The 16,110-nt window shown below is 41.6% G+C and overlaps 1 protein-coding gene and 1 long non-coding RNA gene across 2 annotated transcripts; one reads left to right on the top strand and one right to left on the bottom strand.

Annotated features, from left to right (window-relative positions):
* Window positions 1-1,560: 1,560 nt before the first annotated feature.
* Window positions 1,561-7,576, bottom strand: LOC123171098 (formin-like protein 14). The gene is made up of 8 exons (XM_044588743.1): window positions 7,571-7,576; window positions 6,960-7,321; window positions 6,479-6,542; window positions 6,311-6,397; window positions 6,041-6,125; window positions 4,554-5,929; window positions 2,279-2,363; window positions 1,561-1,913 (listed from the first exon to the last, which is right to left on the bottom strand). Exons 1-6 carry the CDS (start codon window positions 7,574-7,576, stop codon window positions 5,775-5,777), a joined length of 759 nt encoding a protein of 252 aa, XP_044444678.1. The 3' UTR covers window positions 1,561-1,913; window positions 2,279-2,363; window positions 4,554-5,774.
* Window positions 7,577-9,926: 2,350 nt separating this feature from the next.
* Window positions 9,927-14,431, top strand: LOC123170770 (uncharacterized). The gene is made up of 3 exons (XR_006485258.1): window positions 9,927-10,673; window positions 10,768-10,869; window positions 11,001-14,431. It is a non-coding gene; the product is annotated as an uncharacterized lncRNA (long non-coding RNA).
* Window positions 14,432-16,110: the final 1,679 nt, after the last annotated feature.

Here is a 16,110-nt window from a genome sequence, read left to right as displayed (position 1 = left end):
TATTCTGTTTCGCGTAACAAAATATTATTCTGGTACCCTACTTGAACTGATGGTTTCAGGCGGTTGTACTCATGATTTTCATCTTGTCGAACTGATCGTCTTTTCATTGGAATGGGGGCGTGTAATATATTGTTGGAAAGCTCTTGACATATTCATTACAAATATATAGGAATTTTTTGCAAAATCATCATGGTTTAAGAGCAGTTTTGAAAAACCCGTTTTTTTTCAAAACCGAAAACGCGAATTGTATTTTGGACTTAATTTTCAAACGATTTGTCGGAATTGAGCAAATAAGATGGCATTGGAAAGCTGGTAAAAATCCGCATCTTGCATATATCTACTGTTTTTTCAAATTATATATGATTTAAAAGTAATTTGAAAAATTGTGAAATTCTAGGCGAAACGTATTTTCGCTTTTTTTGCAAACGGTTTCTCGGATTGACGCAAATGATACGGCGTTGCAAAGCTATGGAAAATGCGAAACTTTTTCGTATTGAAATATTTTTCTAATTCCTTATGGTTTAAAAACGAATTAGAAAACGGTCAAATTTGATTCCGAGCGAGATTTTTTTTAAAGTTTGTTGAAATTGGGCAAATAATATACCGTTGGAAAGCTATCGAAAATGCAAAACTTAGTCGTGTTGAACGTTTTCTCAAATTCGCAATCGTTGAAGAGTAATTTGGAATACGGTGAGACATGTCGTGCTGTTTTTTTGTCAGAAAAAACAGAGGACTTGTACTGATGTATTTTTCATAGAGTAATTTTGAAAGGTTCCAAAAACGAGTACTTAAACTAATATCCGTATGGTTTTGTACTGAGCGTGTTTTAACATACTAGTCTATACTCTGTTTTTTCGATATGATTTTCCTTGTAGTTTTTCAACAGTTTACGGTATTATCGTGCCTGAACTTGCATCTTTATATCGTTGAACTGAATGACATTTTTTCTAAAAGAAAATATTCTGTGTGTTTATTTTTTTAACTCAACATTCTTTCGCAATGATGTTCTGGACTTTTCTAATTTTACGACTTTAACTTTTACCATTTGAATTTCGGTGGGGTTTCTTTTTGTTTGGGCTTTTTCTCAAACTTATCTGGGACGTCGTGTCAACTTTTTAAATTGCGAACTTGTTGTGTTTTTCATTTTAAGTTGCTTTTTTCCTCCGACTTTACTGCTAACAAATTTGTTTGCAAAGTGACTGCCCCTCGAGTCTGAACCTACCTACCAAGAAATTTTTGAACCATTTTACGAAACGGAGCATGTAATATACCGTTATAAAATTATCTCCATTTGAGAACAGTTGATGGCAGCTTCAATTCTCATATATACACGTAAAAAGAACAAACATGTAGTGGGCATCGACTTACATTTTGACAACAAACAAAAATCGGAAGTGACCAGTGCAAGCAACAAACTGAGCATAATTTCTCTTCCAGGTTTGAACTCAAGAATAAATCATTCACATACAACTGAAGAGAACAAGCATATAGTGTAATTGAGGGCAACATTCACATACATTCATATTCATTTTTCTCGTAGGAATAACAACAAACAACTTGAACTGAGTGTATTTTCAAATTTCTGCTAGCATGCATCAAGACATTTTATATGTCTTTTACAGTAGAACATATACTAATTTTTATGCCAAATAACTTCAAACAAAACAGAAGTGGAGCTTCATTTACAAGAATAGAACAGAACATATGGTAGTTTCGATCCATACAAGGTTTTCTCAAATGCTTATTAAGGCACAACACAAACACCTAGTGTACTATAGAATCGTCAAGTAGGTGAACTGAAAAGCACATAAAACATGTACTTTAAAAACACAACAAGATGAGCGCTGCTTCGTCGAACGGCCTCCTGTGGCAGAGGTGAACGGCTTCGGTGCCAGAGCTGAACGGCCTGATCGCTGCACAAAGATCAATGCTAGTAATTTTGTACTTAAACGGCTTAAACAAGACAACAATGATCACTTGAACTGATGGGACAATATCATGGGAACTTATAGCAATTGATCATTTGAACCAATAGCAATAGAAACTAGAAATGTGTACACGGATACAACTTACTGGCTGAGGTAGAAACAAGAACAAGAAAAGAGAAAGGGAACTATGGGCAAATCGATGACATTTCGTATTCAGGGGGATGACACATTTTTGCACTACAAGAATAACACAACATGTCTATGGAACTTCAATTCAGTTTCTTCAGTTCAATAGTGAGTTAGTGACATGCTTCAGTTCAGTAGCAATAGATGAATGTTGATAACTGAACCTTTTTGGTCTTATTGTCTTTGAGAGAGGGGGGGTAACATCGCCAATCTGCAGTCCGTCCAACCTCCCTCGTCCAATCGCCATTGCTGCAATCAAAAAATTTACCATTGATTTCTGAACAATAGGTACAAGAATCATCAAAAGTAAAGCTCTATGAATTTTAGCTCAAAGAACAAACGCGTTTAAGTTCAGAGATGAAACATAGTTGAACGTCCTTCAGTGTGATTTTCTGCATAAGGAAAATCGCAGAAGCAACATAGTTGGACTGAAGCTCTAGCGACATAGTTGAACTTAGGAAATTTTCTGCCGGCCGACCTTATGAACAACTTACCATTGATAAACAATGCCCAACCTCAGCGCTAGCGTTCTTCAAGTTACATTTAAGAGGATCCAAAAATTTTGTTCCGTTACCATTGACGAGAACTAAAGTTATTACAATTATCCTAACCAGATACGCTCAAACAAGTTGAAGTTTCTTTTACTTGGGAACAACTTCAGTTCAGGTGTCTCTCACATAAATAAATTTTAGTTTAGGCTTAAGAGACAGTCACTTTGTGTTAACTGAAAACAACTCAAGTTTAACATGGCACATATCCTAGAGATACGTGCTTCTCAAGCCTTAAGAAAGGCAAAAAAATTGATTTTTCAATGCATTGTAGGCAAGAACGGATCCGAGTCAGAACTGATGCGATTTATTCCATCGAACTACTACGAAAGTTTCTCTATACAGTTACATTTTTAACACACATCTATTGAACTGTTTGCTGCCTTTCCATTATGAATTGATGGCGTAATACATGTTGAACTATTACTCAAGGGCAAAATTCAGAAATACATATATATTGGCGTACTCCAAATATGTGCATTTTCAGGAACAAAACTTTCTGAACCTTCTATACGAAAGAACTTGAACAATCAGTCCAAAACATATTTGAAGTTGAACGATCATTTTCGTTACCGAGTGTTAAGGAAAATGAAACAAGAGACGAGCTCTCCATAGAACTTGGACTGAAGAACTTGCACACGGCGAGCTGCAGGGGGTAAGGGAGGGCGGTAGTGCGCGGGGTTCTGAGGTGGCGAATGGAAGTGGAAGCAGGGGAGAACATCATTATCTTAGGACTTTATCCTGTTTTCAACACTAGTACACAGTCCCTGTACGTGCTATTCTCCCATAGGCATTAACACAAGCACCTTGTGTTTCAGGAAGAACAAGGCACTTGAATCAGAATAGACACGTAAGAAACTCGCTACAAAACATTACTTATTTAGGTGATATATGTAAACTTACAGAATTTCAAAACATGAACTGATGATATTTTTGCACACGCACCAACTAGTTTGTATTTTTTCATGAACTGACGATAGAATACACACCAAACTAATATTAAGTTTATTTCAGAAATTCTCTATTCATGAACTGACAATATTTATTCTTTGTGGACTGAAGAAAAGAGAACAAAAATACACACAGAACTAACGATAGAATACACACTGAAGAAAAAAGAATTTCTTCTCTGTGAACTGACGATAGAATACACAAATATTTGTATTCTATCATCAGGGTTTTTTCATGGCAGGCAGTACAAGAATGACTCGGAAAAAAAGAAAAACAGATAATTTAGTGGCCAAAATCACTGTAATAACTAGTGGCAGTCTCTGTGGTTTACCTCTTGTTTGCATACCATGCAGATGGGCCTGTTGCTAGCTATAACTGCAGAGAGAGAGAGAGAGAGAGAGAGAGAGAGAGAGAGAAGAAATTGGCAAAAATATATTGTTTCTCTTTCTGCTCAGACATTCCCACAAAACAGGCCAAGTGCACAAGTTGAACTGATCTTGTCCATGACACGAACGGGGGCTAGTGCTGCTGCTGTACATGCACGAGGTTCATGAGAGGTTCAACGGGAGAAGGGTGGAGCCAGTTTTCAAGTAAGGATATGCACAAAGAACTTGGCAAGCAAGTCTGAGAAGCAAAATAAGTTCTAGTTGGCTAACACAAGAAACAAGTGAAACCATATACTTAGCTACTCTTTCCAAAGAGGTAGTAACATTGAATCATCCTTGTAGAAAGATATCTAGATCAGAAGTTCAGAAGTTGAGCAAGGACATGCTTTTTGAAGTAGTATCTATAGTAATTTGCTACCTTGCTTTTTGGTCACAATATAGTATTTGAAAACTACCTCCAAGTTACCAAATTGAAAGGTTGTAACGACGATACTTTATGCTAGATGAATTGTATGGTTGAAGCAGAGACAACTCAAAGAAAATACACGGCCAACCTTGCCATCGATGATAGACTTGCTTGTTGCGCATTCCTCCTCCGATTGTTGTCGGATTATTGTCGAATTTTGAGCAGCAAATGATCCGACTCCCCACTGAAACATACATAAGAAAACATTTTCAACACCTAATTCACGGGCAGAGAGAGATGCAGCAACGACTGGACATCCGCATCGTCAATGCAGGGATGGTAGCCTGCTTCGTCGGGCAGCGACGGTGGCCTGCACCGTCAGGCACCGGCGACGGGGCGCGGCAGTGCTCGGGGGCCCCGGGGCAGCGCACGACGCGGGTTGGCGGGCTAGGCGTCGAGGTGGCCACCACTACGACTGTACTAATAGACTGAATAAGAAGTTCAGAACTGGGAGCAAAGACCATTGTTAACATGTTTACAACTTTACATTATATGATAAAAACCAAACTTAAAATACCAGGCAAAAATTCAAAATCTTCAGAGTTGAGTGCCTATAACTGAACCAACGACCCATTTTTCTAGGTGATTGCATCCGTACTAGTATGATTGGAAAACATCGTTCATATTTGTAGCAGCACACACACGAAACTACAGAATTTTATGGAAATGCATGAGTTCTCATTTTTTGAACTCCTCCAATGGTCGCACATGAACTGACCCAGTCACCCAGGTGACCAACAACGCACCCCCCCCCCCCAACACACACACACAACACTCGAAACTTACAGAATTTTTCTTCTTTTCTTGTTCATGAGTGAAATCCCTGAGTTTTTGTTTTGAACGTTTTGGTTTTGCTTGAACTTTTCTTTTTATTTTTGTAGAACTTCGCAAAATATGACAAATGTACTTTCAGTAAATTTTTCTTGGTAAATGTTCTTTTTATTCTACATGAACTATATGATTTATTTTTCATAAGGGAACTTCTCGGGCGAATGCACATGAACTGATTATAATTCATCTCAAGCACCACAGAAGGAACCAAAATGAAATTATTTCTCATTTTTCAGCTGAAAATAAGAACAACAAAAAATAAGCTTTTTTGGCTCTTGCATTATTGCAAACACCTACTGTGCAACACATGTGTTACAGCCTGATTCGAAATACTGATGAAGAAGTCATCGAACCAACCAGCTCATCTATGAGATGCAGGAGCAATGATGGGAGGAAAGAAGTTGACCTGGGCGGCGACGCTATGCCACACCGGTCCGTGCAGCGAGGGGAAGGAGGAGGTACGCTGGTGGGATGAGCTTCAGGCGCCGGCTGGATCTTGTTCATCCCGACACGAGGAGGAAGGAGGAGGGTTTTGGCGGCAGGCCTCGTCAGCGGGGTTGGGCACGTCGTCAGGGAGGTGGTGGTCCTTCGCCGGTAGGCGCCGTGCTATGGCGACGATGGTTGGGTCTGGTCCTGCAGGAAGGGACAGCGTGCATATGTAAACAAAATGAACTACCAAAATTCCCCAACTAGTAGTGTAGATATCCAACAAATTTAAACTGAGAGGGATAGAGGGCGGCAGACCTGAGAGGAGGAAGCGCCTACGCAGGGGCTCATCAAGGACCAGAAAGTGGAGCAGCATTACTGCCTCAATCAACTCAACTGCTCTCTGAATAAGTTAGCAGTATTACTGTCTCTCAGTGACATCAATGCCAAGTACATTGCTGATATATAGGTTTGTCAATCAACTCGACTGATTTCCTGAATGAGTTAGCAGTATGACTCTCTCTCTCTCTCTCTCTCTCTCTCTCTCTCTCTCTCTCTCTCTCTCAGTGCCAAATACAAAGAACGAACCTTCTCTTTCTTCGCAATGAAAGTTCGAGAGCTGCAGAGATGTGCTCCCTCAGTCCTCTCGAGATAGATCCAACAGTACAGGTTCTCCTGTGTGGTTTTAAAACAATACATTTCAGTAACCAACACAAAGATAAACAATCTTCAAAGTTAACAAGAATCACATGGGACCTGGCAAGCTGGACTTCTCCCTGGAATGCCCCAAGTGCCACGATTTCCATCTTCCTGGTTATCCCTAGTCATAATTAACATAATGAGCAACCATGTGATCGCAAAAAAAAGAGTCGAAATAACTTGTCTTGTAACTGATTGTAAAAAAAAGGAGTTGGCATGTTTTATGTGAATGTGTATGTTGTTCAGTACAACCATGTGATGCAACTACAGAGTCCTTTTTTGCTCTGAAACAAGCATGATTCACAAATGACCTACATTTCTAGCATCACTTGTCATGAACTGACAGATTTACACAAGTAGACCAAATTCGAACTACGTTAGACGAAATTCTACAAAAAATAGTGCATAGTGCGAACATGCTGGGCAGGAGGAGGTGCACTGCACGCATCACTGTAGTCGTCTTGTTTTACCTCGAGCTCCTACCATTGTTGCTCTTCTAGCAGAGGAGAGTAGGGGAGGTGGAAGATGGGGGGCTGACCTGTCGATCACACCAGCGAACTGACGAACTCGATGCAGTGGGTGAGGGGAATCCGGCGCAGTGGCCACGGAAGCACAGACGGCGGCGGGGCGCTGGTCGGAGGGGGTTCGGAGTCGCCACGGCGCGCTGGTGTGAGGGTGGTCGGGGCAGCGGCGGGGCGCTAGTGGAAGGGGTTTGGGGGCGGCGGCGGGGCACTGGTGGAAGGGGGTTGGGGGCGGCGGCGGGGCGCTCGTGGAAGGGGGTTGGGGGCGGTGGCGGCGTGCGGGTGGGAGGGGTTTGGAGGCGCGCTGGTGGGAGAAGTTTGGGGGCGGCGGCGGCGCGCTGGTCGGAGAAGGTTCGGGGAGGCAGAGGTGGGAGCGGGGCTAGGAAGATTTAGTCGGGCCGGTTGGGTTTCGAATTAGTCAGATCGCCTCCTAAAAATAACTTATTCTGCGTTCTGGATGATGAATATATATATATATTTACCACCTAATTTTTTGGCCTTCACGTGCCCCACCTTGTTATGAAGCTAAACGGGTGAATGGTAGTCGCTGGGAGAGGTTCTAAGACTAGCCACAATGCAGAGTAACATATGCTAGTAACATACACATATCCCTAGACTATGTTACTACCTTCATAGTGGATAATAATATAAGTATAGTAACATGCAAAGCTTCATTTATTATGTTATATACTCGTATTGCATTGGAACATGTGATGTTACAGTAACTAGCTAAGTTACTATAACACCCTCTCTCCTCATTAACTCATTGCCATATAAGCAAATTTGCTGAGTTGGACTTAATGTTACTGCCACTGTGGCTAGTCTAAACCCGATAACCCTTGTCCCACGTGAGCTCATTAAGATAACTGCATGTGCTGATTTGTAGGGGCGTTGGGCACTCCTTTCTAGCTAGCTCCGTTGCGGGAAGCATTAATCTAAATGCTCTTGTGTGCTGCTCCTTAATTATTGGCTGGATGAAACAACTTTTGAATAGAAAAACAAATCACCGAGACACTAATTGTTTGCCCGATAGGAAAAGAAATATGGTCACTCAGAATTTTGTAGTCTGGAAAGGTATGTGCATGCCTACACATTTTTTCGATAAAGGGCACTTTTATTATCTTAAAATGTAGCATCAAGCTATACGAAGCATTTAGAGTATCACCCGGCCTCTGCATAACTAAGATGCACACAGCCAAACATCAAAAATCCGACAAGAAAAAAAAATGACAATTCGGCAACAGTAGAGTCCTATAGACTGACACTATGCCTATGTCGAAACGGTTGGTGGACCGATGCGGAGATTATGCTGCCACCCATGTTGGGTAAAAAACTCCATAGCCACCTGCTCCAATCACGTACACACCGCCTTGAATAGCGGTTGGTACTCCGCACGTTGTAGCATCACATGCAAAGCGAGTGCGTACAAGGAAAAATAACCTGCAAAGGAGAAGCATTTTTGTCATTAAAAATCAAAGCGTTTCTACATAGCCAAAGCGACCATAGTAAGGCGTACGCTCCCACCCTTATTAGCGTTTTGAACCTATTTGAAATACCGTCCAACCAATGACCAAAAATATTGGCAACACTTGTGGGTGGATACAAATTTGACGCTATTTGGATGACTGGCCACGTAGAACGCGCAAACTTGCATTGAAAAAAGAGGTATTTGATTGTCTCGTTATGAGTACAAAAACAACACTTCTTACTTCCTGGCCAGTTGCGTCGTGCAAGGTTGTCTTTGGTTAGCACAACACCTCTACGAAGATACCACATGAATATTTTAACTTTTGTCTACACATAGCATGAATGTTATGTTCCATGGTATGTATTCCCTCCGTTCCAAAATATAAGTCTTTCTGAAGATTTCACCAAGTGACTACATACGTAGCAAAATGAGTGAATCTACACTCTAAAATATGTCCATATACATTCGTATGTTGTATTCCATTTAAAATGTCTAAAAAGACTTATATTTAGGAACGGAGGGAGTAGAAAAGCAGTATGAAAGTATGTAGTACATCATTAAAAAACAAAGTATGGAGTATGTGGAATTGAGGTATATTTCTGTTGACAAAATAGTATGTGGTATATATCTTTAAAAGAAAGTATGGAGTATGTGGAATTGAGGTACATTTCTGTCAAAAAAATAGTATGTAGCATATATATTTAAAATAAAGTATGGAGTATGTACTACATATCTACTTCTTACTTAATCACGAAGTATGTATATACTTATTAATTGTAGAAGGGCGTATGTGTTTATACATTTTAATACTAGACTAGAGTATGTGTTACTACCGGTTACTTAGTGGTAGTATATAATTTTTTAAACCAACATCCACAAAAATTGTACGTACAATTATTTATGATGCATTTTGTTTTTGGGTTTTTATGAGTTGCACAGGAGTACGTAGAATGGACAGAGTATGTATATAAGTGTACAAGGAGTATGCAGAACATCATATACTTACAACAGAACTATACATGCAGACATGGTGTGGTGCATGCATCAAAGGCAAGTAGGCACGCAACAAAGATCTATGCGTTTGACTTTGTAGTTCGTAGCAGATACCACCACACGATGATTAACGGTGGCAGCGATGTGTCTCAGTTGCTTCATTCATCAACGATTCATGCGCGTACTGCCGTAGCTGCGATACAGGCCTCGTCTAGTCTACCAGAGATGCACCACACGACTAATACGTGGAGCCGTAATCGTAGCTGCGGGGTGCACGGGTGCAGGTCGTACTATATGAAGTATCCAGTGGTGCTGCGTGCAGAATCTAACTTCGCCTTGTCATCCTCTTCATGCATGCCGGCCTTCATGTACCTGTCGTCACATTTGGACCCTCGGAATCATGTTGTAGATGAGAAAAAAAAGAGATAAAAAAGAAACCAATCAGGAGAGATTATGTACACCAGATGCTCCTGATCAAATCCGTTGAAATGACCATCGCTGGCCATAACCAAAAAAACTGGGACATAGGCAACAAAGAGGAACCGTATGAATTCTTTTGAGATGGAAGTCTAAACAACCTATGATCTCGCTAATCTCTATTTCTAGTGGAGCAGTTCGTACATCGTTTCGTTCGTTCGCAGCCCCCTCCTCCCATCAATCGAAAGCATCTCGCACCTTTTTTTTTGAGCTCACACCGGTTTTTCCTGATTTGTTTCTCTTCTCTCCCTTCCAGATCGATCACCTTCCGTTCTTAAAAAAGGATCTCCTTCCCGATTCGTCCCAAAAACAAATCCTTCCGATTCTGATTTTTCCTTCCATTCTTTCCAAACCAGTGCCCACCCGATCTAAATCTAGACAAGGGCTGCCTCCCTCCCGTCCAACCCATCCCGTTAGTTCTACAAGCCATGGAAGAGAGAGGGGGAAAAGGACATGCCGATGTACTACCGCGCACCAGGCCGCTGCTGCTGATCGCGTGTTGGTTCTCCTCCGTCCACCCCCACCTCCAACTCTATCTACGGCCGTCGCGACAATGTAGATGCCCAGTCCACCGCCCTAGCAAACTGTGGGCCTACGGTGGTGCTCACCCATGGCGATGTCGCCTTGCCCTTGAGGCCACCGCCATGGACGACAGCGACGCGCGTCATCATCCGTTTCTGTGAGCCCGCCACCACCGTGGTCGTGATGGTCGCGCCCCAGTCGCGATCCCCTGGTGGCTCTCTCTTCATGCATTCAATGGGTCAATGAGTTCATCACTGACATCGAGGAACATGTCGGTGAACTCGGGTCCCATCGATTGGCGCCTGGCTTGCTTGTTACTAATAAGTTTGGGTTCAGTAGAATATGTAATTTTGTTCCTTCTGCAGGAGCTTCTTGCAGCTGTGGACGGGATGTTGTTGGCTAATGCGGCTGCAGCCGCTTTCTCACACTGTTGACTTGTGCCACTTCCGCTCATGGAATTGATCCAGGTGAAAGTGCTCCTCTAATGTCTATTTCTATCCAGCAAGTCAGACCTGAATTTAACCAGATAACCTACAATAAAGCTATCCATCATAACATGCTATATTATTATTTTCATTAGCTAAGTATTTCTTTTCAGGCACGTTGGACCAATTCTGGAAGGTGCAACATGAAGAAGTTCAGGGAGTTGTCGGAGTTTCAATATGGTTTTCAATATGGTTCAGGATTGATACATCAAATATGAAGTACAGTCTGCCTTTTATATATGTTGTTATATGTGTTGTTATTTTTAAGTTCTCCTGCACACATTACCCTATTGTGGATATCTTCATTACTGCCTGTTGCAGAGCTGTAGGACATACTACCCCTGTTGGTAATTAACACCACGCATTTCATGTTCACATTAGCTTTGTTGACAAGAAAAAATTACATGCTTTGGGGCTGAACATAGGTTATATGATATCAAGGTGAAGGATAATAAATCACCTTTGGACTATCTACATATACCAGCGACACCTGCTTCTCTAATTGGAAAATTTTGACTTTTTATTTATCAGTCAGACCATACATGCTTTTGCAGATTAGTTTTTCCTTGACCATACATGCTTATCTGAGAAATGACTCTTATCTAAACTGAGACACATTTTTATGCAGAAATTTAGATCATATGGAAAGTTTATTTGCACTAAATACAAATTAGAACATACATAGACATTTATTTTCTTTCTGCAGAATGGTTAGTGTAATGATTCTGTATCCAGCCATTTTATCTCATGTGTTGATGTGGTTGCAGCTGAACTTGAAATTATCCTACAATGTATTGACTGCTCGGAGCTAACTTGACTACGCCAGATTTCTTGTATGGCTCAAAGTAGATAGTGTCCCCCCTTATTATCAGAGAGGTACTACTTCAAACATCCCTTCTTAATGTTTTATGTCATGGTATACAGTATGATGGAGTGTTAGTTGGCTTGACTTTTGTGGCACTCATTGATAACTTTTTCGTTTAGGAGTTTTTGTGGCATCCTGATCCATGAGAGTATGCTCATGTTGAAGAAGTTATAGTCATAATGAGGGGCGCGATAAATATTTGTTATCTGGCACGCATTCTAATGAACATCACATGTGGACCATTTACAGTTTTTGTTATTGGAACTCCATTGCACTACTCATACAGTAAAATATGAGTGCCATGTCGGAATATGGTTCTCGAGCTGAAAGGTCATATTCGAAATTGCAGGTTCTATGACAGTGGATGGATGTTCGTAAATTAGTATTGCTTTTGAGTTTGGAGCTGGAATAATATATGTGCTGCATTTAGTTATATATATGAACACCCATTGTATATTTCTTGCAAGACATGATAACTACTATTATTTGGATTGTTCCCATGAACTGGTTTGACCTCGATTAAGAAGTACAAAGTTTGTAGCCTTGTAGGTTGTTTGATCTACTATATCAAGTGGCACTTGGGTTCTCTTGGCTCTCCCAGCATTTGCCAAAACAAAGTTAGTACACACTAGCTAGAGCTATGGAGATTAGAACTGAAAAAATTGTCCCGCGGTTTATTAACAGCTATAAATCATGCACAATCCTCCACATTAAAAAATTAACCGGATACAAAATAGTATACTTTTCCCAAGTACTACCTCGAGAGGGGCAGGGGGTTCCTGCATTTTATAAAGAACAATATAGTTGCCCGGTTAATTAGGGGAAACCAGGCGAAAACCAGATACAAAGGGCACAAAGTCCCCCACCGGCCGCGGCGGTACTACTGTTTTTGTGATCACATGAGCTAGATTATTAACATTGATGTAATGCTTGCATGGCAACCTATTCCTTTATCAGTTCAATTACAGAGTTTGTTATTATGTGAATGGAGTAATGGAGATAAGAAAAAACAAGGTAACAGTTAGTGAGACTCTTCCCGGCAGTTTCAATCATATTTTGTTTGCTTCCCCTTTTCTCCTGCCTAGGTATGTACAGTTATTCCAACCCAGGTTTCTTTCGAGAAGGATTCGGGTATGTGTTCGAGGAATGTCTAATGATAAAACACACCTTCAAGTGTGGTGATAGTTATGCTATCAAACTTTTAATGGAGACCTTAATTTGTATTTTTGATAGAGCACTCGGTTCACTTGTGAGATTTGTGAGGATGTGCCTAGGCTAAAAATGGCTGCCATGTCGGTTCCAAGTGACATATGTTTAAATGGAGTGTCCTTGTCAGGAGAGTTGATTGCTGAAATATGGTACTTTATGGTTGCAAGGATTCACCATGTTGCAGCCTTCGTCAGGGGAGTGGACTCCCAGGAATTAATCAAGGCCGCCATGCTGTTTTAGGTTGAGTTTCTATCATAGTTTTTGTTTGCATCTAATTGTTTGCCATGCAGTTCTCGCTGTTGGTGGGAACATTTGTTGTCTCAGATCGACCTCAAATATCAGGTGGCACTATATCATGGCTTTTGATATTCTAATGTATTTAAATTTACTTTTGGTTTATTTGTGAACTTGCTAATTGTCTTCTTAAAACTCAATGGATCTGTGTATGAAAGTGTGATCGGGCAGAAACATGAATGCACTAGGAATCAAATAGTGGTATGTACTTCATGTGTGCATTGAGATGAACTAATTCTTTAGACGCAACAAGAAGTTGTAAAACAGAGGTTGATGTTTTAAAGTTATATCCAATTGCTCAGTAAGAAATACGATAGATCAGCAGTAGGTTGCTTGAAGTGTCATTTTGTTTTGGTACAAAAGTTTATGCCGAGTTACCATCAATGTGGGATGTCCACTTGTACCATCAAAAATTATGTGGACACATGTGGTCCTTCCACTTATATTATGCGGCGGATGTGAATTGGGGTTGGGATTAGTCTCTTGAGTTACTGTAGCCGAATAATTTTTCTACTTTAGAAAATGTGACAAATTGTGTTTCATTAGAGACGACTTTGTAGCAAATTGCATGAGGGAGCCGTTCATATTATTTCATCAAGTCGTACAATTTTTTGGTTAGGATAGGAAAGTAAATACATTGGTTGGTTGCTTCAAGACTTAATAACGTATCAGTTGCATGCCCAACAATAGACATCATATTTTTTTGTTTCATCCTAATGCACAACATTTCAACTTTATGTTACAATGTGGTAACGGATCAGGAGACATCGGATCTGCTTTCTTGGCTCAGGGGCCGTCAGGGGCGACACACACCTTCTCCCCCTTGATGCCAGTGGCAGATCGGCATGTACACTGGGGTGAAGGAGAGAGAGAGAGCTCCATGGAGAAGGTGAGGTGAACGTCATCCAATTTGAAAGGAGAGTGGTCCAGTAAGAAATGCGCCGCTATGGCCGGAAAATGAGCGGGAAGGGGAGGGTCCAACAAGAAAACATAAGGGTGTGCCATGGGGTGGGGTTTTTGTGTTGTGTCTGGTTGTTGGAGATAACATGACAGATAGTCCAGACAACCACATTTCTCTCACATATATGGTCTGGATTTCAGGGAGGCCGGACTGTCCTAACAGTTGAATTTTGAGGAGCCCATTGGACGTCTCTTTGATGTTCAAACATGCCTGGTTGTATGAAGGAGGAATGAGCTTTGACCTTGAAAACTTAATAATTTGTTTAATTCATCTATATAAATTATAGCCCGTAGCAACGCATGGGCATTCTACTAGTCATACTTAGTTACCTGACTTGTGTGGTACTAAAGAACGACGTCGGCCAGCCGTGGTTTGCACTGCATCAGATGTGCCGTCCAGCCGGTGTGACCCACGGCGAAGACGCCGATCCGCCGTCTCCAGGCGTTGAGGGAGGTGTCGCCCAGGCAGAACGGGAGGTCGAGAAAATAGAACTGTTTTGGTTCGTAACCAGAGTATACTAACAAATCTATTTTTACGTAGAAAAGATTGCTAAGTTGGTTAGTAGCCGGATAAGGACGTACGAAAAGATAGACATGCATTCAAATTTTCTCGGATAAGCTATGCCGATGAGTACGCCGTGGATAACCACCAATTAAACTAATGAATATAATTAATAATCAAACGGGTCGGGTGGAAGCTAGCCTAACCCGTTAAGATTCTGTAGCAATCAAAGAGAAAAAAACAAACCAAGCTCGGATCTAATGACGGAAGATAGACGGTGGATTCTTAGGTGGTAGTTACCACTAGGTGGTAGAAGGGATTTTCCCTATATATATATAGGTGGGAGGGAGGGAGGAGCAGCCAAGGAGGCGCCCCAAGTAGGTCGAATCCTACTTGGGGTCCTCCCCTAGCCGCCGCCCCCCCTCCTCCTTATATAGGTGCGGGGAAAAGGCAGGGGAGGGAGGCGCCCCCCTTTTCCTTTCTCCCATGAGAAGGGGAAGGCTGGAGGGGCTAGCCCTCCCCCCTTTCCTTCCCTAGGCCCGGCCGGCCAGGGAGAGGGGCGCACCAGCCCCCTGTGGGCTGGTCTGTCCCCCCTTGGCCCATTAGGCCCATTTACCTACCGGGGATGTCCAGAACCCCTTCCGGTGACCCGATGACTACCTGGTGCATCCTGAAACTCTTCCGGTGTCCGAATACCATCGTCCTATATATCAATCTTTACCTCTCGACCATTTCGGGACTCCTCGTCATGTCCGTGATCTCATCCGGGACTCCAAATAACATTCGGTCACCAAATCATATAACTCATATAACACTATATCGTCAACGAACGTTAAGCGTGCGGACCCTACGGGTTCGAGAACTATGTAGACATGACTGAGACACCACTCCGATCAATAACCAATAGCGAAACCTGGATGCCCATATTGGCTCCTACATATTCTACGAAGATCTTTATCGGTCGAACCTTATGACAACATACGTAATTCCCTTTGTCCATCGGTATGTTACTTGCCCGAGATTCGATCATCGGTATCTTCATACCTAGTTCAATCCCATTACCGGCAAGTCTCTTTACTCGTTCCGTAATACATCATCTTGCAACTAACTCATTAGTCACTTTGCTTTCAAGGCTTCTTATGATGTGTATTACCGAGAGGGCCCAGAGATACCTCTCCAATACTCGGAGTGACAAATCCTAATCTCGATCTATGCCAACTCAACAAACACCTTCGGAGATACCTGTAGAGCATCTTTATGATCACCCTGTTACGTTGTGACGTTTGATAGCACACAAGGTATTCCTCCGGTATTCGGGAGTTGCATAATCTCATAGTCGAAGGAATATGTATTTGACATTAAGAAAGCAATAGCAATAAACTGAACAATCAAT

Source organism: Triticum aestivum, chromosome 7D (assembly GCF_018294505.1).
Source record: "Triticum aestivum cultivar Chinese Spring chromosome 7D, IWGSC CS RefSeq v2.1, whole genome shotgun sequence".
In the NCBI taxonomy this organism is placed as follows: domain Eukaryota; kingdom Viridiplantae; phylum Streptophyta; class Magnoliopsida; order Poales; family Poaceae; genus Triticum; species Triticum aestivum.
Note: the sequence above shows the minus strand (reverse complement) of the source record. Positions and strands in the feature narration are given on the sequence as shown.